At 41.7% G+C, this 24209-nt stretch overlaps 2 protein-coding genes across 12 annotated transcripts in view; both read right to left on the reverse strand.

Moving 5' to 3' along the window:
- The window catches only part of ATP8B4 (ATPase phospholipid transporting 8B4 (putative)), a 290737-nt gene that overhangs the window by 20330 nt on the left and 246198 nt on the right, over positions 1-24209 (reverse strand). For all 11 annotated transcript variants that reach the window (XR_007128694.1, XM_047737429.1, XM_047737432.1 and 8 more), the window contains 2 exons: positions 23774-23957; positions 23026-23249 (listed from right to left, as the gene is read on the reverse strand). Coding sequence is in view for 10 of the 11 variants with exons in the window: in XM_047737429.1 (XP_047593385.1) it covers positions 23026-23249; positions 23774-23957 (408 nt within the window). In the remaining variant the exon portion in view is untranslated. The remainder of the gene's footprint in view (positions 1-23025; positions 23250-23773; positions 23958-24209) is intronic.
- LOC125103756 (RNA pseudouridylate synthase domain-containing protein 1-like) lies at positions 153-8508 on the reverse strand. The gene is made up of 2 exons (XM_047735588.1): positions 8468-8508; positions 153-1172 (listed from the first exon to the last, which is right to left on the reverse strand). Exons 1-2 carry the CDS (start codon positions 8506-8508, stop codon positions 701-703), a joined length of 513 nt encoding a protein of 170 aa, XP_047591544.1. The 3' UTR covers positions 153-700.

Consider the following 24209-nt stretch of genomic DNA (forward strand, 5'->3'; position numbering starts at 1 on the left):
AGTTCAATCTTAGGGCAGGGAAAAAAATGAGAACAGAAAAGGGAAAAGGAGCTGGCCACCCGTGCTCCCAGCTGAAGATGGGTGCTGGCCACCCGTGCTCCCAGCTGAAGCCTGAGGGCCTGGGAGAGGACAGAGGGGCGCAGCTCAGACCCTCCCCCAGGTGCCGTGTGGATGGGGAGGAGGGGGCCCACAAGCAGAGTCTGGTAAGAGCAAAGGCACGAGGCAGCACTGGCTGGGCGGGTGAATCGGGGCCGCAGGTAGGGAGGACCCAGCCGGGAGCGGCCGACCGACACAGGAGGTCTGAGGAGCGCGCTGCGGAGCAGGGTGCTCAGAGGCCCGGGGGCCAGGAGGAGGCGAGCCCCGACCTTGTGCTCTGTCTCTGAGACAGCGACCCTGGGCAGATCCATAAAACAAACCCAGAGGAGCAAAGCTTGGGAGCCGGGAAGGCAGGCCTTGGTTTCCCCTCCCGGGGGAGGGCAGGTGCTCGGGGAGGGCCCACCTCCGAACTCCCGGCGGCCTGGCGCCCCCTGCTGGCCCTGCCGGTCTCTCCGGGTCTGGTTGCTGCAGTGGGGGCCTCAGGCTCCACCCACAGCGGCCGCACCCGGGGACAGCCCCTACCCAGGATGGGCCCAGGGCTCTCCCTGGCAGCCCCCATCCCCCTCGTGGGCCCAGCCTGCCACTCCCGCCCAGCCTGCTGCTCTCAGTTGTCAGGCTCCAGAGTCCACTCCGACAACCACTGCAGGCAGGAGGCCCGCTGTGCCTCTGTCTCAGGGGGCTTGCTGGGGGGCGTGGGAGTGCTGCAGGGCGCAGGGCTCCCTTCTGTGGGACCAGGGTCGGGAGCAGTCCTCAGGACCTGGACGAGCTGGTCCAGGGACTGCACCAGGGTGTGGGGGCTCCAGCAGGCGTCGAGGGCCGGCACGAAGGGGTCTGGTGTGCAGGCCTCCACGCGCTCCGTGTGCGTGGGGATACGCAGATAAAAGGCGTGCAGCATCATGCGGAAGGGCTGGTCTTCTTGGTCCAACGCCTGCCCGTAGGTCAGGTCCCCCACGACGGGATGGCTGAGGGCACTGCAGTGCACACGCAGCTGGTGTGTCCGGCCTGTGAGAGGCCGCAACAGCACTTTGGAAACAGGGGCGCCAGCGTACAGCCCGTGCTCCAGGACTATTCCAGCTCTGGAATGGGGTAGATGAGAGAGGGAAATTGTTTTCTCTTTTGTGTGTCTCAGAATTGAGGTCTGGAATCCGCATAAGAAAGATCTGCTCAACATCATTCTCTTTGAGGGTAGTTCAAAGCAAAGCAGAAAAGTTTAATTCTACCACCAATAAATAGCCGAGCTAGGATTTAGACAAGGCAGTATCATTAGGGACCATACTGTCAAGAGGAGTGGGCTTACGACTAAAAATAACCACTTCTAATAATCAGTTTTAAAGTTCTCTAATTGATAATTCCCTTTTATAATTCTTTGAGTCCTATTAAACTGTATTCTTGGAGTCCATTTGAACTCTGCTGTAAGGGTTTGAAAAGGCATCCTACATCCAGTGATATGTTAGGTATTCAACAACTGGATTTTTTAAAAAAGCCCCTGTATGTAGCATTTGCCAATTTCCATGGTGTAAATATTTCTCCCAAGGCTGTTTATGCAGTGATATCACTAAATGTGGAGTTGAGATGTGCCACAGTACACCATTACAGAGTGCTTCTACCATATATATTTAATAGATCAAATAATCTCAAGTGCATAAAGAGTAAAACATGGTAAAATAATTAGGAAGTGATATGTTTTGAGTATTTATAAACTCAGTTTCTAATGTAATTTATTTAAATTGTAAGTTGATATAATTCAATTTTTAATAATGGTTGTGTTTAAATACTAGCTCCATAATATTTCTCAAAATCAAACAGTCTGCTCTTATGAACCAATATGGGCCAGCTCTAGCACACCACAGCCTATGTTTATGATTGGTGCAAAGTAATAGAAAACAGCCACATCCACCTGAAGAATCACAGACTTAACATGGCGAGAGAGAACCTGCAGAAGGGCAGAGTAGTGTCCTAGAATGTCAGGCAACCATGAAGAGAGACTAGGAGAGTCTGTCATCATTCCTTGGGAACCCCCAGAGTATTTTAGCAGAGGTATATGAAACAAGCCTGCATTTATGGTATTCATATAGGATGGGGCATGTGCCAATTGATTCATACCAACTGCCCACTGAAGAAAAAAAGTTAAGGAACACATCTTCATCAAAGCATCAGTGAACTACTCTCAAAAGATGCTCAAAAAGCATTTCACAAAGTACAACATCCTTTCCTGATCAAAACTCTTCAAAGTGTAGGGATAGAGGGTACATACCTCAATATGACCAAAGCCATCTATGAAAAACCCACCGCGAATATTATTCTTAATGGGGAAAAACTGAGAGCTTTTCCACTAAAGTCAGGAACACGGCAGGGATGTCCATTATCACCACTGCTATTCAACATAGTACTAGAAATCCTAGCCTCAGCAATCAGACAACAAAAAGAAATTAAAGGCATCCAAATCAGCAAAGAAGAATTCAAACTATCACTCTTTGCAAATGATATGATACTATATGTGGAAAACCCAAAAAACTCCACTCCAAATTTGCTAGAACTTGTACAGGAATTCAGTAAAGTGTCATATAAAATCAATGCACAGAAATCAGTTGCATTTCTTTACACCACCAAGACAGAAGAAAGAGAAATTAAAGAGTCAATCCCATTTACAATTGCACCCAAAACCATAAGATACCTAGGAATAAACCTAACCGAAGAGGCAAAAAATCTGTACTCAGAAAACTATAAAGTACTCATGAAAGAAATTGAGGAAGACACAAAGAAATGGAAAAATGTTCCATGCTCATGGTATGGAAGAACAAATATTATGAAAATGTCTATGCTACCTAAAGCAATCTACACATTTATTGCAATTCCTATCAAAATCCCATCTATTTTTTTTCAAAGAAATGGAACAAATAATCCTAAAATTTATATGGAACCAGAAAAGACCTCGAATAGCCAGAGGAATGTTGAAAAAGAAAGCCAAAGTGGGTGGCATCACAATTCCGGACTTCAAGCTCTATTATAAAGCTGTCATCATTAAGACAGTATGGCACTGGCACGAAAACAGACACATAGATCAATGGAACAGAATAGAGAGCCCAGAAATAGACCCTCAACTCTATGATCAACTAATCTTCAACAAAGCAGGAAAGAACGTCCAATGGAAAAAAGACAGTCTCTTCAACAAATGGTGTTGGGAAAATTGGACAGCCACATGCAGAAAAATTAAACTGGACCATTTCCTTACACCACACACAAAAATAAACTCAAAATGGATGAAGGATCTCAATGTGAGAAAGGAATCCATCAAAATCCTTGAGGAGAACACAGGCAGCAACTTCTTCGACCTCAGCCACAGCAACTTCTTCCTAGGAACATCGCCAAAGGCAAGGAAGCAAGGGCAAAAATGAACTATTGGGAATTCATCAAGATCAAAAGATTTTGCACCTTAAAGGAAACAGTTAGCAAAACCAAAAGACAACTGACAGAATGGGAGAAGATATTTGCAAATGACATATCAGATTAAGGGCTAGTATCCAAAATCTATAAAGAACTTATCAAACTCAACACCCAAAGAACTAGTAATCCAATCAAGAAATGGGCAGAGGACATGAACACACATTTCTGCAAAGACGACATCCAGATGGCCAACAGACACATGAAAAAGTGCTCTTTCATGTGTCTGTTGGCCATCTATCGCTCGGCATCAGGGAAATACAATCAAAACCACAATGAGATACCACCTCACACCAGTCAGAATGGCTAAAATTAACAAGTCAGGAAATGACAGTTGGAGAGGATGTGGAGAAAGGGGAACCCTCCTACATTGTTGGTGGGAATGCAAGCTGGTGTAACCACTATGGAAAACAGCATGGAGGTTCCTCAAAAAGTTGAAAATAGAGCTACCCTACGATCCAGCAATTGCACTACTGGGTATTTACCCTAAAGATACAAACGTAGTGATCCGAAGGGGCACATGCACCCGAATGTTTATAGAAGCAATGTCCACAATAGCCAAACTATGGGAAGAACCTAGATGTCCATCAACAGATGAATGGTTAAAGAAGATGTGATGTATATATATATACAATGGAATACTATGCAGTCATCAAAAGAAATGAAATCTTGCCATTTATGATGACATGGATGGAACTAGAGGGTATTATGCTTAGTGAAATAAGTCAATAGGAGAAAGACAACTGTCATATGATCTCCCTGATATGAGGAAGTGGAGATGCAATGTGGAGGGTTTGGGGGGTAGGAAAAGAATAAATGAAACAAGATGGGATCGGGAGGGAGACAAACCATAAGAGACTCTTAATGTCACAAAACAAACTGAACGGAGGGTTGCCGGGGTGGGGGTAGGGCGAGGGTGGTGGGGTTATGGACATTGGGGAGGGTATGTGCTATGGTGAGTGTTGTGAAGTGTGTAAACCTGGTGATTCACAGACCAGTGCCCCTGGGGCTAATAATATATGTTAATAAAAAAATTGTTTTTTTTTTTTTTAAAGCATCAATGAACTAACAATCCAGTGGAAATTTGCCTGTTAAGATTAGGGAGAGAACTGGAACTTAAGAACTACTTCAAGGCCTAGGATAATGTTATCTTTCTCCAGAAACTGTTTACTTCCTTCTACCAGCTGCTGAGAATGGAATGAAGGCCTGACGATTTGGGGGCCAGCCAGCTGTCCTGCCATAGCATAGTCCTCCCTATTGCCAAGAGGCTTCCCTTGGGTCTCAGCCCAGAGTGGAATGTTCCATCAGGATCTCTACCCTTGATGGGTGTTGAAACTTGTCCCTCTAGTCCTGGGAAATGACCAAAAGCAAATGATTACAGCCTTCTCTTTTGCCTCCTATAGACCATCAACAGTCCCAAGGCCTGTGGCTCAGAGCAGTACAAACTTCCAGGCTCCCAACCCAGAATATGAATATAACAGGGTCCCAGACACCAACTCCTGTCTACCCCAAGAGTCCACCAAAACTGCAGCTTGGACTCTCTTTTCTCTGGACAAGCAACAGTTCCATATCTCAATGTATGTTCAGAACATCCGCCTTCGTGCACCAAGAGACATAAGAAAATGCTCACAGCAGCTCTGGTTGTAAGAGTCCCAAACCAGAAACAACCAAAAACATCCATCAGGAGTGGAATGGAGAAAGACACTGTAGTATATTGATATAATAGAATACAACAGAATAATGAAAAGCAAGGAACTATAAAACCACACATGAATTTAAAAAAATACATAAGGTTGAGCAAAAAAAGCCAGACAAGGAAGATTCCATATTAGTAAAATTTTAAAATGTGTCAGTCTGATCTGTGTTGTTTAGGGATTCAAGCTTATATGGAAAAATTATAAAGCAAAGCCACAGAGTGATTGTAAAATTTCAGGGTGATGGTTACCTCTACACCATTGGAAAAAGAGCATGACTGAGAAAACGTAAGAAGAGCTTTGGGGGTCTGGCAATTATCTGTTTCTTGCAGTCAATTATGGCTACATAGGTACTCATTTTATAACAATTTGTTAAGCTGACATTTATGTATTTTGTACTCTGTAGATTCATTATATTTTATAATAAAAAAAAAAAGGGAAATATGTGGCCTTCTGTTTTAGTCATTGCCTGGTGAGACTTAGAACACTGGAAGGATTTTTAAAATCCTGAGCCCATATCACACCCCAGGCCAGTTAGTATCTTTTGGGATTGGGATGATCAAGGTATTGATAGTTTAATTTTTTTTTTTTCAGGTAATTCCGCTATGAAGCCAAGATCAACAATTTCACTTGCCCCTATCCAAAAAGAAAAAGAAAAAAAAAAAAAGCTGACACAAATGTTCAAGAATTTGATGATGGCATCTGACTTTCATTCCTCCAATATACCAATTCATGTCACAATTACAGTTTGGAAAATTTTCTAGGGGAGAAGCCATCCAACTGAAGTCTTGTAGCCCCAAGCAAAACCTGAAGCTATCAAATCACTTCTCCTTCCATCTCCTCCACCATCAGGGGCCACTCATGGAGAAGAGATGATTTCAGGGATAAGGAAGAAAGAAAGAATCTGGGAAACTATGACATGAGGGGCTAATGATCTGGCATGAAGTGCCATCATCATCACAAACAAATCAGCATTAAAACCCACAGCTCTTTGGCAGCAGCATCTGCAAGTTGCTCAGATCTGAAACCTCATTTCACAACTGGAACAAGAGAGGACAGGGAGGGAAAAGTCAGTGAAAATAAAGTTTAAACGAATTTTTGCAATTCCTTTGAAGAGTTTTTACTGCCACTCAGAATCACAATAACAAAAAGAACACTAGCTGACCCTTACTGAGCACCTACTATGTACCAGGCACCATTTTAATGGCTTAACATATACTGACTCCTTAAGCCCTCAGAGCCTTCTGGGGTTGGTACTACTAGCAGCCCTCAATATAAAGATGGGGAAACTGATGCCCATCTGACCTGTTAGGAGATTGTCCAATGTCATACCTGTAACACAAAGATTTTTGAAGTGTGGCCTGAGGAACTCTCAGGGGATCTGCACATCAAGACTATTTTCACAATGATACTAAACAGTTATTTATATTCCCTTTCTACTCTCGTTCTCCCATGAGTGTCTATGACTTGTGATGTCATAACCAGCTGGATAGAGAAGCAGATATCAGAACCCAGCTGTCTCCTACTGTGCCAAATAGTAAGAGATTAAGTATAAAAAAGTGCCACCCTTGGGGGTGCCTGGGTGGCTCAGGCAGTTAAGCATCTACAGCCCAGGTCATAATCTCCGGATCCTGGGATAGAGCAACATCAGGCATTCTGCTCACTGAAGGGTCTGCCTCAATCTCTCTCCCTGTGCCCCTCTCCACTGCTCATTCTCTCTCTCTCCTAAATAAATAAATAAAATCTTTTTTAAAAATGTTACTCTTCTCACTTAGTTTTCATTTTGGAAAATACAATTTTCTTTTCATTAAAAAATGCCGTTTAGGTAAATATGTCATGGGTTCATTATTTTCTAAAGAATTAATGAAGGAAATATTTCAGTGTTTTCTCCATTTTAATTTTTTATATGAAAAATACTGGTAGATAGGGTCCTAAGTTCATAAAAGTTTGAGAAGCGCTGGCTAAGCAAGTATCAGGACCACATTCCAGCCTGGTACCCTGACATCAGCATTCATAACACTGACCACTGCATGAAACCGCATCTTTTTAAATTATTAACATATGAGGTATTATTTATTCCAGGGTTACAGGTCTGTGATTCCTCAGTCTTACACAATTCACAGCACTCATTATAGCACATACCCTCCCCAGTGTCCATCACCCAGCCACCCCATCCCTTATACCCACCTCCAGCAACCTGAAACTGCCTCTCTCAATCAGTGATATCACTTGGCAAGTTTCCTTAAAGGCTGTTTTCTCACATCACTTTATATAGTTGAGAGTATACAATATATACAATTTGTATGCTGGACATTTGATTTAAAATGATACCATTAACACTGACCCAGGCCCAAAGCCTCCAATGGACAGGGATGAAATCCACACTCTACCACAGCCTACAGCATTTCCTGATCCCACACCTGCCCACCTTTTCAGCTTTACTCACTGTCCTCCCTTCCTCCCTTTACTTCACTGATTATCTTTCTCTAGGTCCAGGCTCATTCCTACCTCAGGAGATTTGCACTTGCTATGCCCTTCACCTGGAGTATTTTAACCATATGAAAGTTTCCTCTGAACACTCAGCTCACAGCTCCCATGTTACCTCCTCAAGGAGCCTTTTTTGAGGCCCATTCTTTCTTAATAACAATTCTGAAATTATCTTACTGATTTACTTCTTTATTATCTGCCTTTATCCCACTAGGATATAATCTCCATGAAACAGAGACTTACTCATATCTGTAACTCCAGTGCCTAGAGCAGTGTCAGCCAATAGTAGGTGCTCTATAAATATTTAATTATTTTACACAACTCTTTGTAACTGTTACAAATTTAACTTGCTACAAGATGTTGCTTTCAGGATGTGCCACCATTCCTCAAATTCAGTATGTCCAGATCCGAACTCCTTCTCATGCTCCTTTAACCAGGCCCTTTTCCTATGTTCCCTATATCAGTTTCTGACTGCTACACTTACCATAGAACCCAAGCCAGAAATCTGATATTTCTCCCTCTCTCCAGCACCCCACATCAAATTAATCTCCAAATGGCATCGCAATAACCATGCACGGTAGTTTCTGTTTCTGCCCATGCCATTTTTACCTCTGTGACTCCTCCTGATGTCTTCCCTGCCAGGAGGCCAATCTTCTTATTTCTTATCTGCTTCACTATGATTGATCCTTGAAGGGTCAGCCCAGGGACAGAGCTTCTAGGAAGACTTTCTGAGCCCTGCCCACTCCTACCCTCTAGGCTTGGGTTCTAGGCCACTCCTTGGTGGTCCCATGACGTTCACACCTCACCGCTTCATAATTATCAGCTTGCAATTATTTATGTGCTGGTTTCTAGCCCCATCCCATTAGGATGGGAGCCCCTAGGGAGCATGTTATAGGATTATCCATCTATTGGAGCCCAAGGATCTACCTCAGTGCCTGACACATAGCAAGCATTCCACACAAGGATGCTGGGGTCCTAAGCATAAGGGCACTGGAGTCAGAAGACAGAACTGTGTAAGATACTCTATCTCTCTGAGTCTTGGGTTCTAGGTTATAAAGTGGGGATTTGAGGGAGGCCTTTAGTGTTCAATGAAATGAATAAATGCCAGTACAGCAGCATCTGACAAACAGTGCTCAGTTAGTGAACACCTTTATTATGTACAGAAGGCAGGGAAGGAGGGAGAGAGGGAGGAAGAGGCAGTGAACAAGGAGGGAAGTTGGGAGGACGGAGCATGCAAGGATCCAAGCTTCAAGTGGTAGGTTTAATGGATAAAGAAAAAGGTGTATTTATCCACTAATGATAATTTTTATGGAAAATACAATTCTTTATTGCTATAACTATTTATTTTTATAATAAGATACTATGTTAATGAAATAAGTACAAAACTAGAGAACAAGATTTAAAGAAAACTGAATATCTTGATTTAGTTAAGCATCTTCCTCTTATAAACTTAATCACTCCTTAGCTCTAGTTTTGCCTCACACTGTACCAAAATGTGTTAACCTGAGTCACTCACCTTAAGAATAAAAAAAAAAAAACCACATTCCTGGGTCATGTGCATTGGTTTAATGTAGTTTAGAGGTTTGGGGGCTTCCACAAAAATTAAAGTTACAGGCAATATTTCTTCTACAACAGACTTCTTCCTCCCCTTGTAAGAGGTTTCTAACTACTCAAATAGTTATCCCACTTCTCCTTAAGGCCTTTATATACCCTCAGAAGGTGTTTTTGTTTTTGTTTTTAATTTTTTTATTTTTCAGTGTAACAGTATTCATTATTTTTGCACCACACCCAGTGCTCGATGCAATCCGTGCCCTCTACAATACCCACCACCTGGATCCCCCAACCTCCCACCCCCCGCCCCTTCAAAACCCTCAGATTGTTTTTCAGAGTCCATAGCCTCTCATGGTTCACCTCCCCTTCCAATTTCCCTCAACTCCCTTCTCCTCTCCATTTCCCCTTGTCCTCCATGCTATTTGTTATGCTCCACAAATAAGTGAAACCATATGATAATTGACTTTTTTAAGGTCCCCTCTGGTGACCAGGACCAGCTGGGAGGGACACACTAGTCCAGATGATGACCCACAAGGAACCTGTCCTGGTTTATCCCCTTCCTGGTATACTCAAGCCGTCTACCACCTACCTCCACCACCTCCATCTCAAACACACATGCACCTACATGTTGGTTGACCAGATGCCCCAAAGAGACTAGATGGGAAAATGATCCCTCTGGAGCCTCTGTTGTAGAAAGCATTCTGGCTTGAGACTAGACCAGACCAGTCAAATGGTGGCAGCACTCTGACTTTGTAACTCAAATGGTGTATATAAACAAAAGCTCTGCAAAAAAGTATTTGTCTACAGCCCTTGTACTCCTAGGAGCAGCCATACCTGCCCCCCCACTTCCAAATTTTCTTTTCCCATCTCCAATATTCTGAATCAGAGAGAAAAGCCATGTTCCTGCAACATACCACTAGTCTGTTTGGAACTGTATAAGTGTCTCTTCACAGATGAGAAAAAAAGGAAGAGTTCCCCATTTTTCCAACTTTACTGTTTTACCATTTAAGGAAAGCTCCTCCTCGCTCACTTCTCTGTGGGAGTAATTTATCAACCTTATCAACCATTTTAGATAGAGTAAAAATACTCCAGTTACAAATTATAATCCAACAGCTTGAGGAACACACAATCTATGATTTATAGAATGCCACGTTTAAATAGATCTTAAGACTCAAACAATTACAAAGGGCTTTCTACTCCGAGACTGTTGGCTTAGCTCCTTGTTCAAATGACAGGATGGACTACCTCTTTGGAGACACATACACCACCCCTTTTGCTGAGTGTTGTAGCAAAAAAATTATATAGTGATATTTCCTTTTGGCCTTAAAAAACATTTGTCATTTAAAGAAAACACACTGTGGAATAAATATGAGGTGCTCAGTCTCAGCACATCTGTTCCTGATTTGTGTAATTAACAGAAACCCACTAGCAGGAGCCAGGAGGAATGGCCCCTGCCTGAGCACCCACCCCTCCCTCGGTTTCCATAGAGCACATCTGGAAGGCAAGGGGGAGAGGAACTGCCATGCCAGGTTGAGAAGGACTCACAGGTAACCACATCCATGAAGTCATCAAAGCCTGGAGATTAGTCGCACTCTTTCACGTCACTTTCCAAATTTTTCATTGTGAGTTTTCTTTTATTGTTTGACAGAACTAAAGTTTTTCTGGACTTGATAAGATAATTGTTTCCATATCACAACAGAGTTTGAAAAAAAAAATACACAGTCCTGTATCTCACTGACAATGATAAATTGTCATCAGATAATATCATCCCCAAAAGTACACAGTGCCAATAGTTACATAGTTTCAAATGTGAATTTCCTAAATAGGGCTTCAACCAATGGTGGATTGCATTGGGTTTTGTTTGTTTGTTTCTGTCCCTGGTTGGGAACAGTTCATATTTATTAAAAATCCTGAGGTTAGGGGTGCCTGGGTGGCTCAGTCATTAAGCATCTGTATTCAGCTCAGGTCATGACCCCCAGGGTCCTGGGATCCAGGCTGGCGTGGGGCTCCCTGCTCAGTGGAAGCCTGCTTCTCCCTCTCCCACTTCCCCTGCTTATGTTCCCTCTCTTGCTGTCTCTCTCTGTCAAATAAACAAATAAATAATCTTTTTAAAAAAATTCTGAGCTTATAGGTTACTTTTAAAGTAAATTACTCATATAAATAGTGCACACAAGCCCACACTACATTCCATGAAAATCATGCAGGCTTTATAACAGCTTGGGATAAGGCATGTCCTTAAAAAGGGTCCATGATTCAGTTCAGAGACTTCTCTGACCTTCATCCAAACCCCTCAGGTCCAGAAATCTTGGAAATCTCATCAGGACAGTTTATATTTAAATTCTTGCTCAGTGGCAGTTTGGTAGGAGTGTTTGCTGTGGGGGCGGGGGGGGGGAGGCTTCAAGCTTCTAGATGATTCCAGGAGGCAGTCTGCCCTTTCTAAGTGCCTAATCTGTGAGAATCACCCCCACCCACCCACCCGAACACAACCATGACATTAGCGCTCAGTAAGAGCTGATTTTCTCCTCATAGTCTTATTATACTGAGTGTAGTGGAATGTTTCTCCTTTAGATACCAAATAAAGCAAACACTTGCCTGATGAGGGGTGGGGTGAAAACTGCTTAAGAAGATATAGCCATTCTCTTGGGGCACCTGGGTGGCTCAGTGGGTTAAAGCCTCTGCCTTCCGCTCAGGTCATGATCCCAGAGTCCTGGGATCGAGCCCCGCATCGGGCTCTCTGCTCCACGGGGAGCCTGCTTCCCCCTTCTCTCTCTGCCTGCCTCTCTGCCTACTTGTGATCTCTGTCTGTCAAATAAATAAATAAAATCTTAAAAAAAAAAAAAAGAAGATATAGCCATTCTCTCTTCCAAGTCTGTGACAATTGCCATGGCCACTTATCAAGCAGAGTAGAGGAAGCACTAAAGAGAGAGTCAGAAAACGTGATTCCAGGCCTAGCCTTGCACACCACTGACCCTCAGGTCTTTCAGGACTCAGGCTCCCCCTCTATAAGAGGGGGGCTGGACTCAGTATCTCTGACGTTCCCTAATAAAGCAAAGATTCTAGATTTCAACAAAACATACATTTTTTTTTTCTGTGTCCCAGATGTTTCTCCAAAGAAAGTCCATCCAGCAAAGCAAGCAAAAGGGGTATGGTCCCTCCCAAGCAGATTTTTTTCCCCATGGGTCGGTCCCAAAGCAACAATAACAGAGCTAGGGTCTTGAAATTAACCAGAAGGTCCACAAGCCAAGTACAACCCAGCCTGGGTTACATCATTTGAGATGTCCAAGGCCACCACCATCTGACAGGCAGTGAATGGTTCCATCCCCCAGACCCTTGGGGCCTCACACACCACAGCTGGATTGGCTTACACATCTGCCCCAGCCCACCTACCAGGATGGGGCATTGGTGGGAATCTCCTGGAGCTATCATCAGAAAATAAGAGTCTGCATAAAATTCACAAGGCCCCCAGAGACAGGCCAAGGTAGTAAAGAAATAGCACATGCCACTTCATTAACAAATTAAACTGATGTTTTTAAAAGTCAACATTTTGTCTAAGAAAGCATAACCTGTTTCCATCTGATCAGATGTTTTCAGCTGCGGAGTGGATTACTTCAAAGCAATCTGTTGAGAGGTGCAGGAAAGAAGTACCAGGGTATTATGAATCATGCTGGGATTAGACAGGATTGGCCCCAAGACACAACTCATCCATGACAAACTTAATTCAAAAAAAATTCTTGGTGGAAAAATCCTTATTTTCTACCAAAGGTCACTATTCAACATCAGCTTCACATTTGTGAAAATAAAATTGTTTCCAGACTGTAAGCTCCCTGAAGGCAGGAACTACATCAGTCTGGTTCATTCTGGTGTCCTTGGAGAGCCCTTGGCCCTGAACTGGCCCTCACTTTATTCTTGTTAAATGACCGAGAATTCAAAGACTCCAGGTTGTGTGTCAGCGGGTGTGTGTGAGTCTCACCCCTGTCAGGTTTGGACAGACAAGTGACTGGGGATGAAGCCTTCCAGGAAAGGGCCTCTAAACACATGCTTGCTATTCCTGAATCTGCTAGGCTCTAGGGTTTTTATTACTTCTGGCTGCATTTCCCCATGGAGCTTTCAGTTCCACTGAAGCAACTTAGGGGGAGGGATGGCAGGGGTAGAAAGACCTCAGATGGCCTACTTTCGTTAACAGACTGGAACTAAGTGGTTATCTAATGGGCTTTAAGAGCAGGAAAGCCTTGTCACCCAACACATTGCTTTGAAGGCCAAAGCCAGCTAAATAATAATTTCAGTGCAGGGGGGGGGAGAAAAAGCATTACTGCAAAAATGTCCCCTATTCAAAAATTCTCATAATCTGTAGACAAAGATGCATAAAAATACGCTGTTTTCTTTTCAGCTGCCTTGTTTATAGCATATTGTCTTGGGAAAAACAGAGCTAAAAAAAAAAAAAGGCCAAAGGATTTTTCAGTTACACTTGTTACTAATCAGACCTTCTAGCTAAAGATGAATAGAAAAGAGACAACAATCCCTACCATTCCCAGTTCCACATCCATGTTACCCTCACAGCCAGTCCCTGGACTGCTAGTCTACTGGAGCACTCACGTATGGGTGGGGCGGGGAGACACCAGAGTTTCCATCCTCAGAGTGGTATAACACATGTTCTCTAAGACATCTTGCTGTCCACAATACTGTTAAGTAAGACCTCCCCACTGCCAATGCCACACAGCTTTTTAAAAGGGTTTCTGAATGAGTTGGTTTTATTTTCTTTTATGTTCAGTTAGCCACTGTATAGTACAGCATTAGTTTTTGATGTAGTGTTCAATGATTCATTAGTTGTGTATAACACCCAGTGCTCCTCACGACACATGCCCCTCCTTAGTACCCATCACCCTGTTACCCCGTCCCCCACCCCCGCCCCTTTGAAATCCTTAGTTTGGTTTCTGGGGTCCATAGTCTCTCATGGTTCATCTCCCTCTCTGATTTCTCCCCCTTCAGTTTTCCCTCCCTTCCACTGTGGTCCTCCGTGCTACTGTTTATGTTCTATATATTAGTGAAACCATATAAATGACTTTCTCTGCTTGACTTACTCAGTTAGCAAAATCCCCTCCAGTTCCATCCATGTCGATGCAAATGGTGGGTATTCATCCTGTCTGATGGCTGAGGAATATTCCACTGTATATATGGACCACACCTTCTTTATCCATTCATCTGTTGAAGAGCATCTCGGCTCCTTCCACAGTTTGGCTATTGTGGGTACTGCTGCTATGGACATTGGGGTGCATGTTCCCCTTTTCATTCACTACATCTGTATCTTTGGGATAAATACCTAGCAGTGTAGTTGCTGGGTCACAGGGTAGCTCTATTTCTAACATCTTGAGGAACTTCCATACCATTTTTCAGAGTGGCTGTACCAGCTTGCATTCTCACCAACAGTGTAAGAGAGTTCCCATTTCTCCACATGCTTACCATCTGTTCTTTCCTATTTTAATTTTTGCATTCTGATTGGTGTAAGGTGGTTATCTCATTGTGGCTTTGAACTGTATTTCTCTGGTGGCTAGTGATGTTGAGCATTTTTTCATGTGTCTGTTAGCCATTTGTATGTCTTCTTTGGAGAAGTGTCTGTTCATGTCTTCTGCCCATTTTTTGACTGGATTATTTGTTTTTTGAGGTGAGTTTGAGTTCTTTATAGATCTTGGATACCAGCCCTTTATTTGTAATGTCATTTGCAAATATCTTCTCCCATTCTGTGGGTTGCCTTTTAGTTTTGTTGACTGTTTCCTTTGCTGTGCAGAAGTTTTCTATCCTGATGAAGTTCCAATACTTCATTTCTGTTTTTGCTTCCTTTGCCTTTGGAGACAGGTCTTGAAAGAAGAGGCTGTGGCCGATATTGAAGAGGTTACTGCCTATGTTCACCTCTAGAATTTTGATGGATTTCTGTCTTCACACTGAGGGCTTTCATCCATTTTGAGTTTATCTTTGTGTATGCTGTGAGAGAATGGTCCAGTTTCATTCTTCTATATGTAGCTGTCCCATTTTCCCAGCACCACTTATTGAAGGGACTGGTTTTTTTTCCCATTCGGTATTTTTTCCTGCTTTGTCAAAGATTAGTTGACCACAGAGTTGAAGGTCCATTTCTGGAGTCTCTATTCTGTTCCACTGGTCTATGTGTCCGTTTTTTTCCCTATACCATGCTGTCTTAGTGATCACAGCTTTGTAATATAGCTTGAAGTCAGGTAACGTGATGCTCCCAGCTTGTTTTTCTTCTTCAATATTCCCTTCACAATTTGAGGTCTTCTGGTTTCATAGAAGTTTTAGGATTGTTTGTTCTAGCTCCTTGAAAAATGCCAGTGGTATTTTAATAAGGATGGCACCAAAAGTATAGCTTGCTCTGGCTAGGTAGACATTTTAACAATGCTTATTCTTCCAATCCCTGACCATGGAATATTCTGTCACCTTTTTGTATCTTCCTCAATTTCTTTCATAAGTGTTCTGTAGTTTCTAGAGTATAGATCCTTTACCTCTTTGGTTAGGTTTATTCCTAGGTATCTTACGATTTTTGGTGCTATCATAAATGGAATTGATTCCTTAATTTCTCTTTCTACAGTTACATTGTTAGTGTATAGAAAAGCAACTGATTTCTGTGCATTGATTTTTTATCCTGCCATATTGCTAAATTGCTGTATGAGTTCTAGTAATTTGGGGGTGGAGTCTTTTGGGTTTTCCACTTAAAGTTATCATGTCATCTTTGAAGAGAAGAGTTTGACTACTTCTTTGCCAATTTGGATGCCTTTTATTTCTTTTTGTTGTCTGATTGCTACTGCTAGAACTTCTAGCACTATGTTGAACAACAGTGGTGATGTTCCTGACCTTAACGAAAAGTTTTCAACTTTTCCTCATTGATAATGATATTTGCTGTGGGCTTTTCATAGATGGTTTTTATGATACTGAGGAATGTTCCCTCTATCCCGATACTCTGAAGAGTTTTAATCAGGAACGGATGTTGTATTTTGTCAAATGCTTTTTTGCATCAAATGAGAGGACCATATGGTTCTGAATGAGTTAGTTTTAAATGGAATTATAGAAATTGAAATAAGATTTCAAATTCAGCTAATCTTTAGGTCAGTTGGAAAGAGTTCAGATAGGAGGAGAGGGTCTTACTCCTGTTCCTCTGCAGTTTCACACCTTTATACAAGTCAGCTCCTAAATCTCTACAGGGTAGGGAGAGTTCACACCTTCAGACCTCCACTCAAATTTGAAAATATCTTGGTGGTGGTATTAAAGAGGGCACATTTTGCATGGAGTACTGGGTGTGGTGTGTAAACAATGAATCTTGAAACACCAAAAAAAAAAATTAAATTTAAAAAAAGGAAGAGTCAAATAATTTATAAAAATTTGTGTTTCAGAATGCCATTAGGAAAAATAATATTTTTTTTAAGGAATGTAAAACCAGAGGTGTTTCTCAAGAAAGATACAAATAGTATGGTCTCCAATATATAAAATGTGATACATATTCACACATAGTTATTTTTATAATCAAGAAGAAACTGAGGATACTGGAAAAGACTACAGACGTTTAGATGTAAACTCCCTACTTCAGCGTATGAAAGAAGGCTATTTTGTCCCCCTGGACTGGAGTTAATTTAAAAAACAGAAGTTTTTGAAAGGGAGAAACATATAAATAGCTTATTCCTATGGGGATAGTATTTTTAGCATCATTTTTGTGCTTTGTACATCTTCCTGACTCCAAAACACTGGAAGCAGGGTAATGTCAGGTTTTGCAACAGTTGCTGTAGAGACATCTATTCCAGAATGTCCCAAGTGGATTCTATATGGCATCTGTTCTAAGTATGCATGTTGGTTGGAAAAATGGGGTTCCATACCAAATGAGTTTGGGTAATAATACCAAATCTCATTGACTCTAACACACTATTTATTGTGACATCATTATTGATCCCAAGATTAGACCACATGGGGAATCTAACATTCTCAGAAAAGTAAGGTAGCAAAGGGCTGAATCCTTAGTATAAAACTAAAGGAAGAACAAATCTTTGTGCTCAAAGGGAACGCCTATGTGAACCATGGCAGTAGCTCAAAAGAAAAGACAAAAATTTTCTCCTGAAAATTTAAACCATAAATGGTATTCACCAAGTTCACGATTCAAGTTCGAAAAAAATCCTGGAACAGAGAAAGAGGTCATAGGTAAGCAGTATCCCCAGAAAACTGGTAGAAGCCACAGAAATGCTCTCTGAAAAAAAAGTGACTTCAAGAGTGATGCCATCAAGATGGTAATGCAGGTCATCCCCTGCTTCGGTCTGCCTCACGAGAACACCAACAAGCAACCACCTACAGACTGGACGCCATTGTGAAAATCCCAGAACCAGGGCCTGAAGCTAAAGCACAGAGACTGAGAAGGACACATTAGAAGGACAACAGGAGAAGCCCCATTCTGGCCACATCCCCCTCTCCAAGGCTGGCATAGTGCCTCACCAAGATGGCCCTTTGGGTCTGTGGTTTCTCCAGTGAGAAAAAGAAAACTAAACCAAGGTAAACATCTAGCTCTTCCAGCATTGCAGGACACCTCCCAGGAGCCCTACTCAGATCCTGTCCATGGGGATCACTGGGGGAATCTGCAGGGCTCCACCACTGAGGATCAAATGGAGATGGAGATAGGAGGTGAGGCGTACAGCAACCAGCACTCAGATCTTAATGGACCTCACTCCTACTGGCAGAAGCATGGGAGCAGAGATCCCTACTGGGGGTTCTACCAACCTGCAGAGCCAAGTCAGTGGTTATGTCTGGTTGGGAGCTTGGTAGGCAGTTCTGCCTGATTTGGGTACCCAGCCAAGGAGATGTATTTTCTGTGGAGCCCATCCTATGATCCCACCTAGTCAGGGAAGAAAATTTACAGCTCCACCCAATTGCTGAGTATCACCTCCAACCCCACCCAACCAGAGACCCCAGATAGCCACGGAGCTCATCCTACAGCCCTATTATGCAGGGACCCAAACCAGCAGCCCCACCTTATAGTTAAAGTATAGTCTCTGGCCCCACAAAACCAGGGGCCCTGAACAGTACCCTGGACAGACTCAAAGCACAGTCTATGGTACCACCCAAACAGGGAACCCAGCCTACAGTTCCACCCTACAGCAGAGTTCAGCCTATAGAACTGCCAATTGTAAAACATAGCCTGCAGCCCCATCTAGTCAGGGAGCCCAGCCAATCATGTTGCATAGCCTGCTGTCCTACCTGATGAGGGAGCCCAGACAGTGACCCAGCCCAGCTTTAGGGGCATACATTATGGTCCTGCCTGATCATAAGGCATAGGCTGAGGTCCCACCTAATCACAAAGCCCTGTCTACAACCCTGCATGAACACAAAGTCTAGCCAATAGCACAATCTGGTCAGGGAGCTCAGCCTGACACCTTATTCAACTGTGAGCAATTGCAGATCCTAGTCCATAGCCCTGCCCCATCATGGAACCCACCCAGGGTCAGTCCCTCTGATCTCAGAGCACAAGCAGTGGCTTTACCCAACTAGAGATCCTGTGGGAAGCCCCACCTACCCATAAATGTTGCCACCTGACCAATCCAGTATTCCAACGGAGCTGAGCTGTCCTTCCCTGCTGAAGCAAACCTACAAAGTCTGGAATTAGACACCACTTACTCAAATATGCAAATACAAACTACAAGAGTCAAGGGCCATGAAGAATCAGGTAAAATAACACTACCAAAGGAAATGGATAAAGTGGCAATAATTGAATATAAAGAAATGGAAATCTATGGACCAAAAAAAAAAAAAAAAATTCAGAATAATCCTCCTAAAGAAGGTCAGTATAGGGACACCTGGGTGGCTCAGTGGGTTAAAGCCTCTGCCTTCGACTCAGGTCATGATCCCAGGGTCCTGGGATCAAGCCCCGCATTGGGCTCTCTGCTCAGCAGGGAGCCTGCTTCCACCTCTCTCTCTCTCTCTGCCTGCCTCTCTGCCTACTTGTGATCTCTGCCTGTCAAATAAATAAATAAAATCTTAAAAAAAAAAGGTCAGTGTACTAGAAGAACACACAATTAAATGAAATTAGGAAAACAATGTATAAACAAAATGAGAAGTTCAACAAAGAAATAGAAATCATCAAAACAAACAGAATCCTAGCCTGAAGAATATAGATTGACCTGAAGAATTTAATAGAGGACACCAATAACAGACTCAACCAAGCAGAAGAAAGAATCAGTGAACCTGAACATAGATCAACTCAAATTTCCCAGTCAAATTCATAGAAACAGAAGGTAGAATAGTGGTTTCCAGTGGCTGGAGGAAGGGATAAAGAGGAAGTTGTTTTTCAATGGGTTGAGGGTGTCGGTTTTACAAGATGAAAAAATTCTGGAGATCCAATGCACAACAAGGTGAATGTTTCTAATACCATTGAATTGTACACTTAAGAATGGCTAGGACATTAAACTTTATGTTATGTGTCTTTGACCACAATTAAATTTTTTAAAAGTACTTTAAAAATAGCTGATATAAACCATGATTATAAAACCTACCTCATATGGTTATTGTAAATATTGAGTGAATACAGGCAAAACATTTAGACAATGCCTGGCATACAGTAAGTGCTACATAAGTGTTAGTTATAATTGCAATTTGTTTTATCCCTACTTGTTGGTGTCAATGATATAATGGATTTACCTAGAAGATGACACTATAACATTGATGCCATTACATGGGAATTGTCACTGACTTACTGCTTTTTCCTCTCCAACAGAAGATAACAAATTACTACTTGCCATTTTCCTGACAAGCTCATCTACTTCTCTGACAAGTCTGGAAATCAAATCTTAACTTCTCCACAGTATGGATAGCTCTTAAAATTTGTGGGATCACACTTCATCATGGCCATCAAGAATGCATCCCTTAGGGCACCTGGGTGGCTCAGTGGGTTAAAGCCTCTGCCTTAGGCTCAGGTCATGATCTCAGGGTCCTGGGATCAAGCCCTGCATTGGGCTCTCTGCTCAGCAGGGAGCCTGTTTCCTTCTCTCTCTCTCTCTGCCTGCCTCTCTGCTTGCTTGTGATCTCTCTGTCAAATAAATAAATAAAATCTTAAAAAAAAAAAAAAAAGAATGCATCCCTTAGACATCTTTACCATGCCAAGCCCCAGCAGGCACCATGGTCTGACACATACCATGGGTTTAATAAATATTCATCCAATGAATCAAAGTCTTAAATAGTGGAACCAAGAGATCCTGTTCAGTAAGTATAAACTAGAATCCCAATTTGATCAAATCATCATAAAAATTAGAGCACAAAAGATAACAGTCCAGGACTCCTCCTCTGTAGCTCAATTGGCTTTAGGTGATGATTGCTCTTCTGCCTAAAAAGGATTTGCCCTGCCCAATTTAAATCAACCAAGACCCAGGAAAAACAAAATAAAACTGAAAATTTAGCTACTGTCAGGCCTGACTGGCCTTCTGTGTTCTCTCCTGTGCTGGTGAGTTGGGCTGGAAATCTACTCTATAAATTTCCTATAATAAAGAAATATAGGGCGCCTGGGTGGCTCAGTGGGTTAAGCCGCTGCCTTCGGCTCAGGTCATGATCTCAGGGTCCTGGGATCGAGTCCCACATCGGGCTCTCTGCTCAGCAAGAAGCCTGCTTCCCTCTCTCTCTCTCTCTGCCTGCCTCTCCGTCTACTTGTGATCTCTCTCTGTCAAATAAATAAATAAAGTCTTTAAAAAAAAAAAAAGCTTTAAAAAAAAAAAGAAATATATGAATAATTAAGAAGTACATCATTTGTGGTCCAATTAACTACCACATTAACACAATACAACACATACAAAAAAAATCACTTTGCATTTTGATATCAAAGCCATTATCACATTGGGATCTTAAGGCACAAGCCCTGTTCCCACAGTGCTCGTCACGCTGTACACATTTACACAGAGGCCAGGCAGGACTGACAGTAGTCTAATAAAGATGGTGTAACAAACCAGAGATTTCAGTGTAATAAATGAAGGGAGGACAGGAGGGAGGAAGGAAGGAAGCAAGCTAAGTTGAACCAACCATTTAAGAAACCTAATCATAGACTGGTGGTATGTCTTAAAACTAGATTTAAGCATTAGGTACTCATGTCTTTGGAATGATCACTGTTCTCCCATGGTGTTCTCTCTTAAAAGGTAAATACTGGTGAGAAGATTGGAAAGCTAGTTGCTTAACATCTGACGCTGGGCCAGTTTTATCAGATCTTGAAAGCAGAGCAGAAAATCACCTAAATGTAAAGGTTAGAAATCACTGGACATTAGTTTCCAATTTCACAGTTTAACAACAACAACAAAAAAAAACCTTGGCACTAAACCTATTATCTAAGCTCTGTGTGTCTGTAAATAAAAATCACTGGCTACTCTTCTGCATCTTAAGAGATCTAAATGAGAGTCTTGGTGTCCCTTCATAGTTCTGTGATTTTTCAAAAGCCCCAAATCTTTGCACTATGAAAATCATGACTCTTGTAAGGACTGCTTAGTGAATAGCCTGCTTCATTTTTATGTGGAGGAAAAGCCCATTCTCATTCTCACATTTGTTTTTATTGGACAAGGTGAGATTATAAGCAGGTAAGTCCCCCCTCAGCCTTCCCTGAAGTAATGCTAATACTTCTTTCTGAGAAACTAAATCAAGACTTTTGCTTTACTTCAATGTCTGGAGTTTACAAAATATGTCAACAAAAATATCAACATAGTCTGCTTTTAGTTCTGGGCATATTATCCTTAAAAGCGAACATTAGGAATGAGTATAGGTGTTCCTCATTTTAAGACACCTCAACCTCTCGGATAAAGGGAAAAACACACAACATCTATATTCATTACAAAAATTATTCATTAATCTCCCTTGGCACACTTAAAATAACACAAAATGTTATAATTTAATTCATACTCCGTTGTTTTGGAATAAAATGACTGAAAAAAATAGTTTTATGCATATCATAGAAACAAATAATTAAATCCAAGATGAAGGAAGAACAGTAGAAGAACTCTCTCATGAGAGTTATGGTTACCATGTCATTCTCTTTCTCTCTCTCTTTTCTTTCTTAGAACTATATTCTGATGCTATTGGCCTGACATTTCACAGTTGATACCTAGGGTCAAAACTTTCCTGGTATCCAGATATGGGGTGAAATAACTAACTATCTTTTAAAATGGCTATGAATAGATAGAAAAATAGAATCCTAACTTATAAACTGCTAATTTTTCTTCCTTGTCACCAACATCTTCTATTATATCACCATTATCTATTTTATCAATTTTTATCTGATGAAATGCTATCAAAACCTCCTTGATGTCAAGGTATCAATTATTTCTCCTGAATTTAAAACATATTTACTCTTAGCCCATACGTAGTTTGTATGTTGGGTGAGTGACCATCTTCCCAGAAATACATCAACATGTCTTGTTAGTGTTTCTTAGGCTTCTGTCCTGAATGAAAGCTCCACACCAAGCTTACCTGTCATCATACCAAAATATTTCAATAAAAATTTAAACCCCACAGGATGGAGAGTCATTGGTTACCTATATAAATAAAAATAAATAAATAAAATTCCAGCTAAATGTATATTCTTTTTGTGTTTCAAGATCAAGTCCACTATAGTTTCATAACTACCATATGGTGATCTCTATGAGACATATAAAAATGTTACTTATTAAGAAAGAGCCATGAAGAATAGTCATCTGCAATTCAGGGGGACCTAATAAAAGAAAGAAAAGCACTTTTTTTTTTTTTTACCAACCTGGGCTGAGAAACCACAGAAGAAACCAAACCAGAAATGCACAAGTGTGAATGCAAAATTCTTATAGAAGAAATAGCCTAAGAATTTGCACATTCGGAAATAGGACCACCTTCCATGAACAAGGAGAAGCCTTTGGAGGTATCTAAATTGTGCAAATGAATAGTCACTGGCTAAGACAGCCTGCAGTCCTTCCTGGCCGCTGATGCCAACGCCAATGTGAGCACCTGCAAAGGAGGAGAGGAAGGCTTTCATTCCCTAAACAAAGATACAATATAAGTCATTATTTATCTATAGAAATCTTATAGCTATAGCATTTATAATTGTTTGTGTGTATTATCTTACGAAATATCATTAGTTAGGTATTTATCCTAGTTTTCCAAAAGAGAAAACTGGCCCAAAAATTTCATTAATTTGCATAAGGTTTTACGATTTGTAAGTGGCAAAGCTGGGACTAACCCCAAATGTCGGGACTGTGGATCCAGTGTTCGTTCCTTACACCATAGCTAGTTACCATATAATACAAGGTGATCAATATCCCTTTTTAGTCTAAAAATACACAGATGAATTAATTAAAGACAAAGGTTCTTCTATGAATGCTAATAATGCCAAATGTATTAGACCCAGGAATTACTGATTTTAGAACCAGTGGTAAAATTAAATTACAGTGTAATCTCCATTGCATCTTGCCAGATGATGAACCCCAGGACTCTGGTCTACAGCAAACCCTACTGAGTGAATATCCTCTTACTTTTGATCATGCTGACATCATTGGCTCCATCGCCTATGGCCAAAGTGACAGCATTCCTGTAGTTCCTCACCAGCTCTACTACTTGGGCTTTCTGGAGTGGAGTGACTCGGCAGCAAACCACAGTCTTACACATGCAGGCGAGTTCCAGGAGATCATTTTTGACATCACTTTCTAGGGCATGGGCCTATATTATTAAAAAGAAAAAAAATCCAGATTACAACAAGACCTAATCAATGAGAGATGTCATTCGGGAAACAGAATTCTTGTTTCTCAACTGATCTCTTTTCTAAACAGTTTAATTCATTTCAACAAGTTATTCAAACCAGAGTCACATAAACAACCAACTAAAGAAATGAGCACTAAACTCCTACTAAGTGCCAAGGAATTTAGAATAAAAATAAAATGACACAGGGCCCTTGTGTGTCCTCTATGACAC

The sequence above is a fragment of the Lutra lutra genome, chromosome 7, assembly GCF_902655055.1.
Source record: "Lutra lutra chromosome 7, mLutLut1.2, whole genome shotgun sequence".
NCBI lineage: Eukaryota > Metazoa > Chordata > Mammalia > Carnivora > Mustelidae > Lutra > Lutra lutra.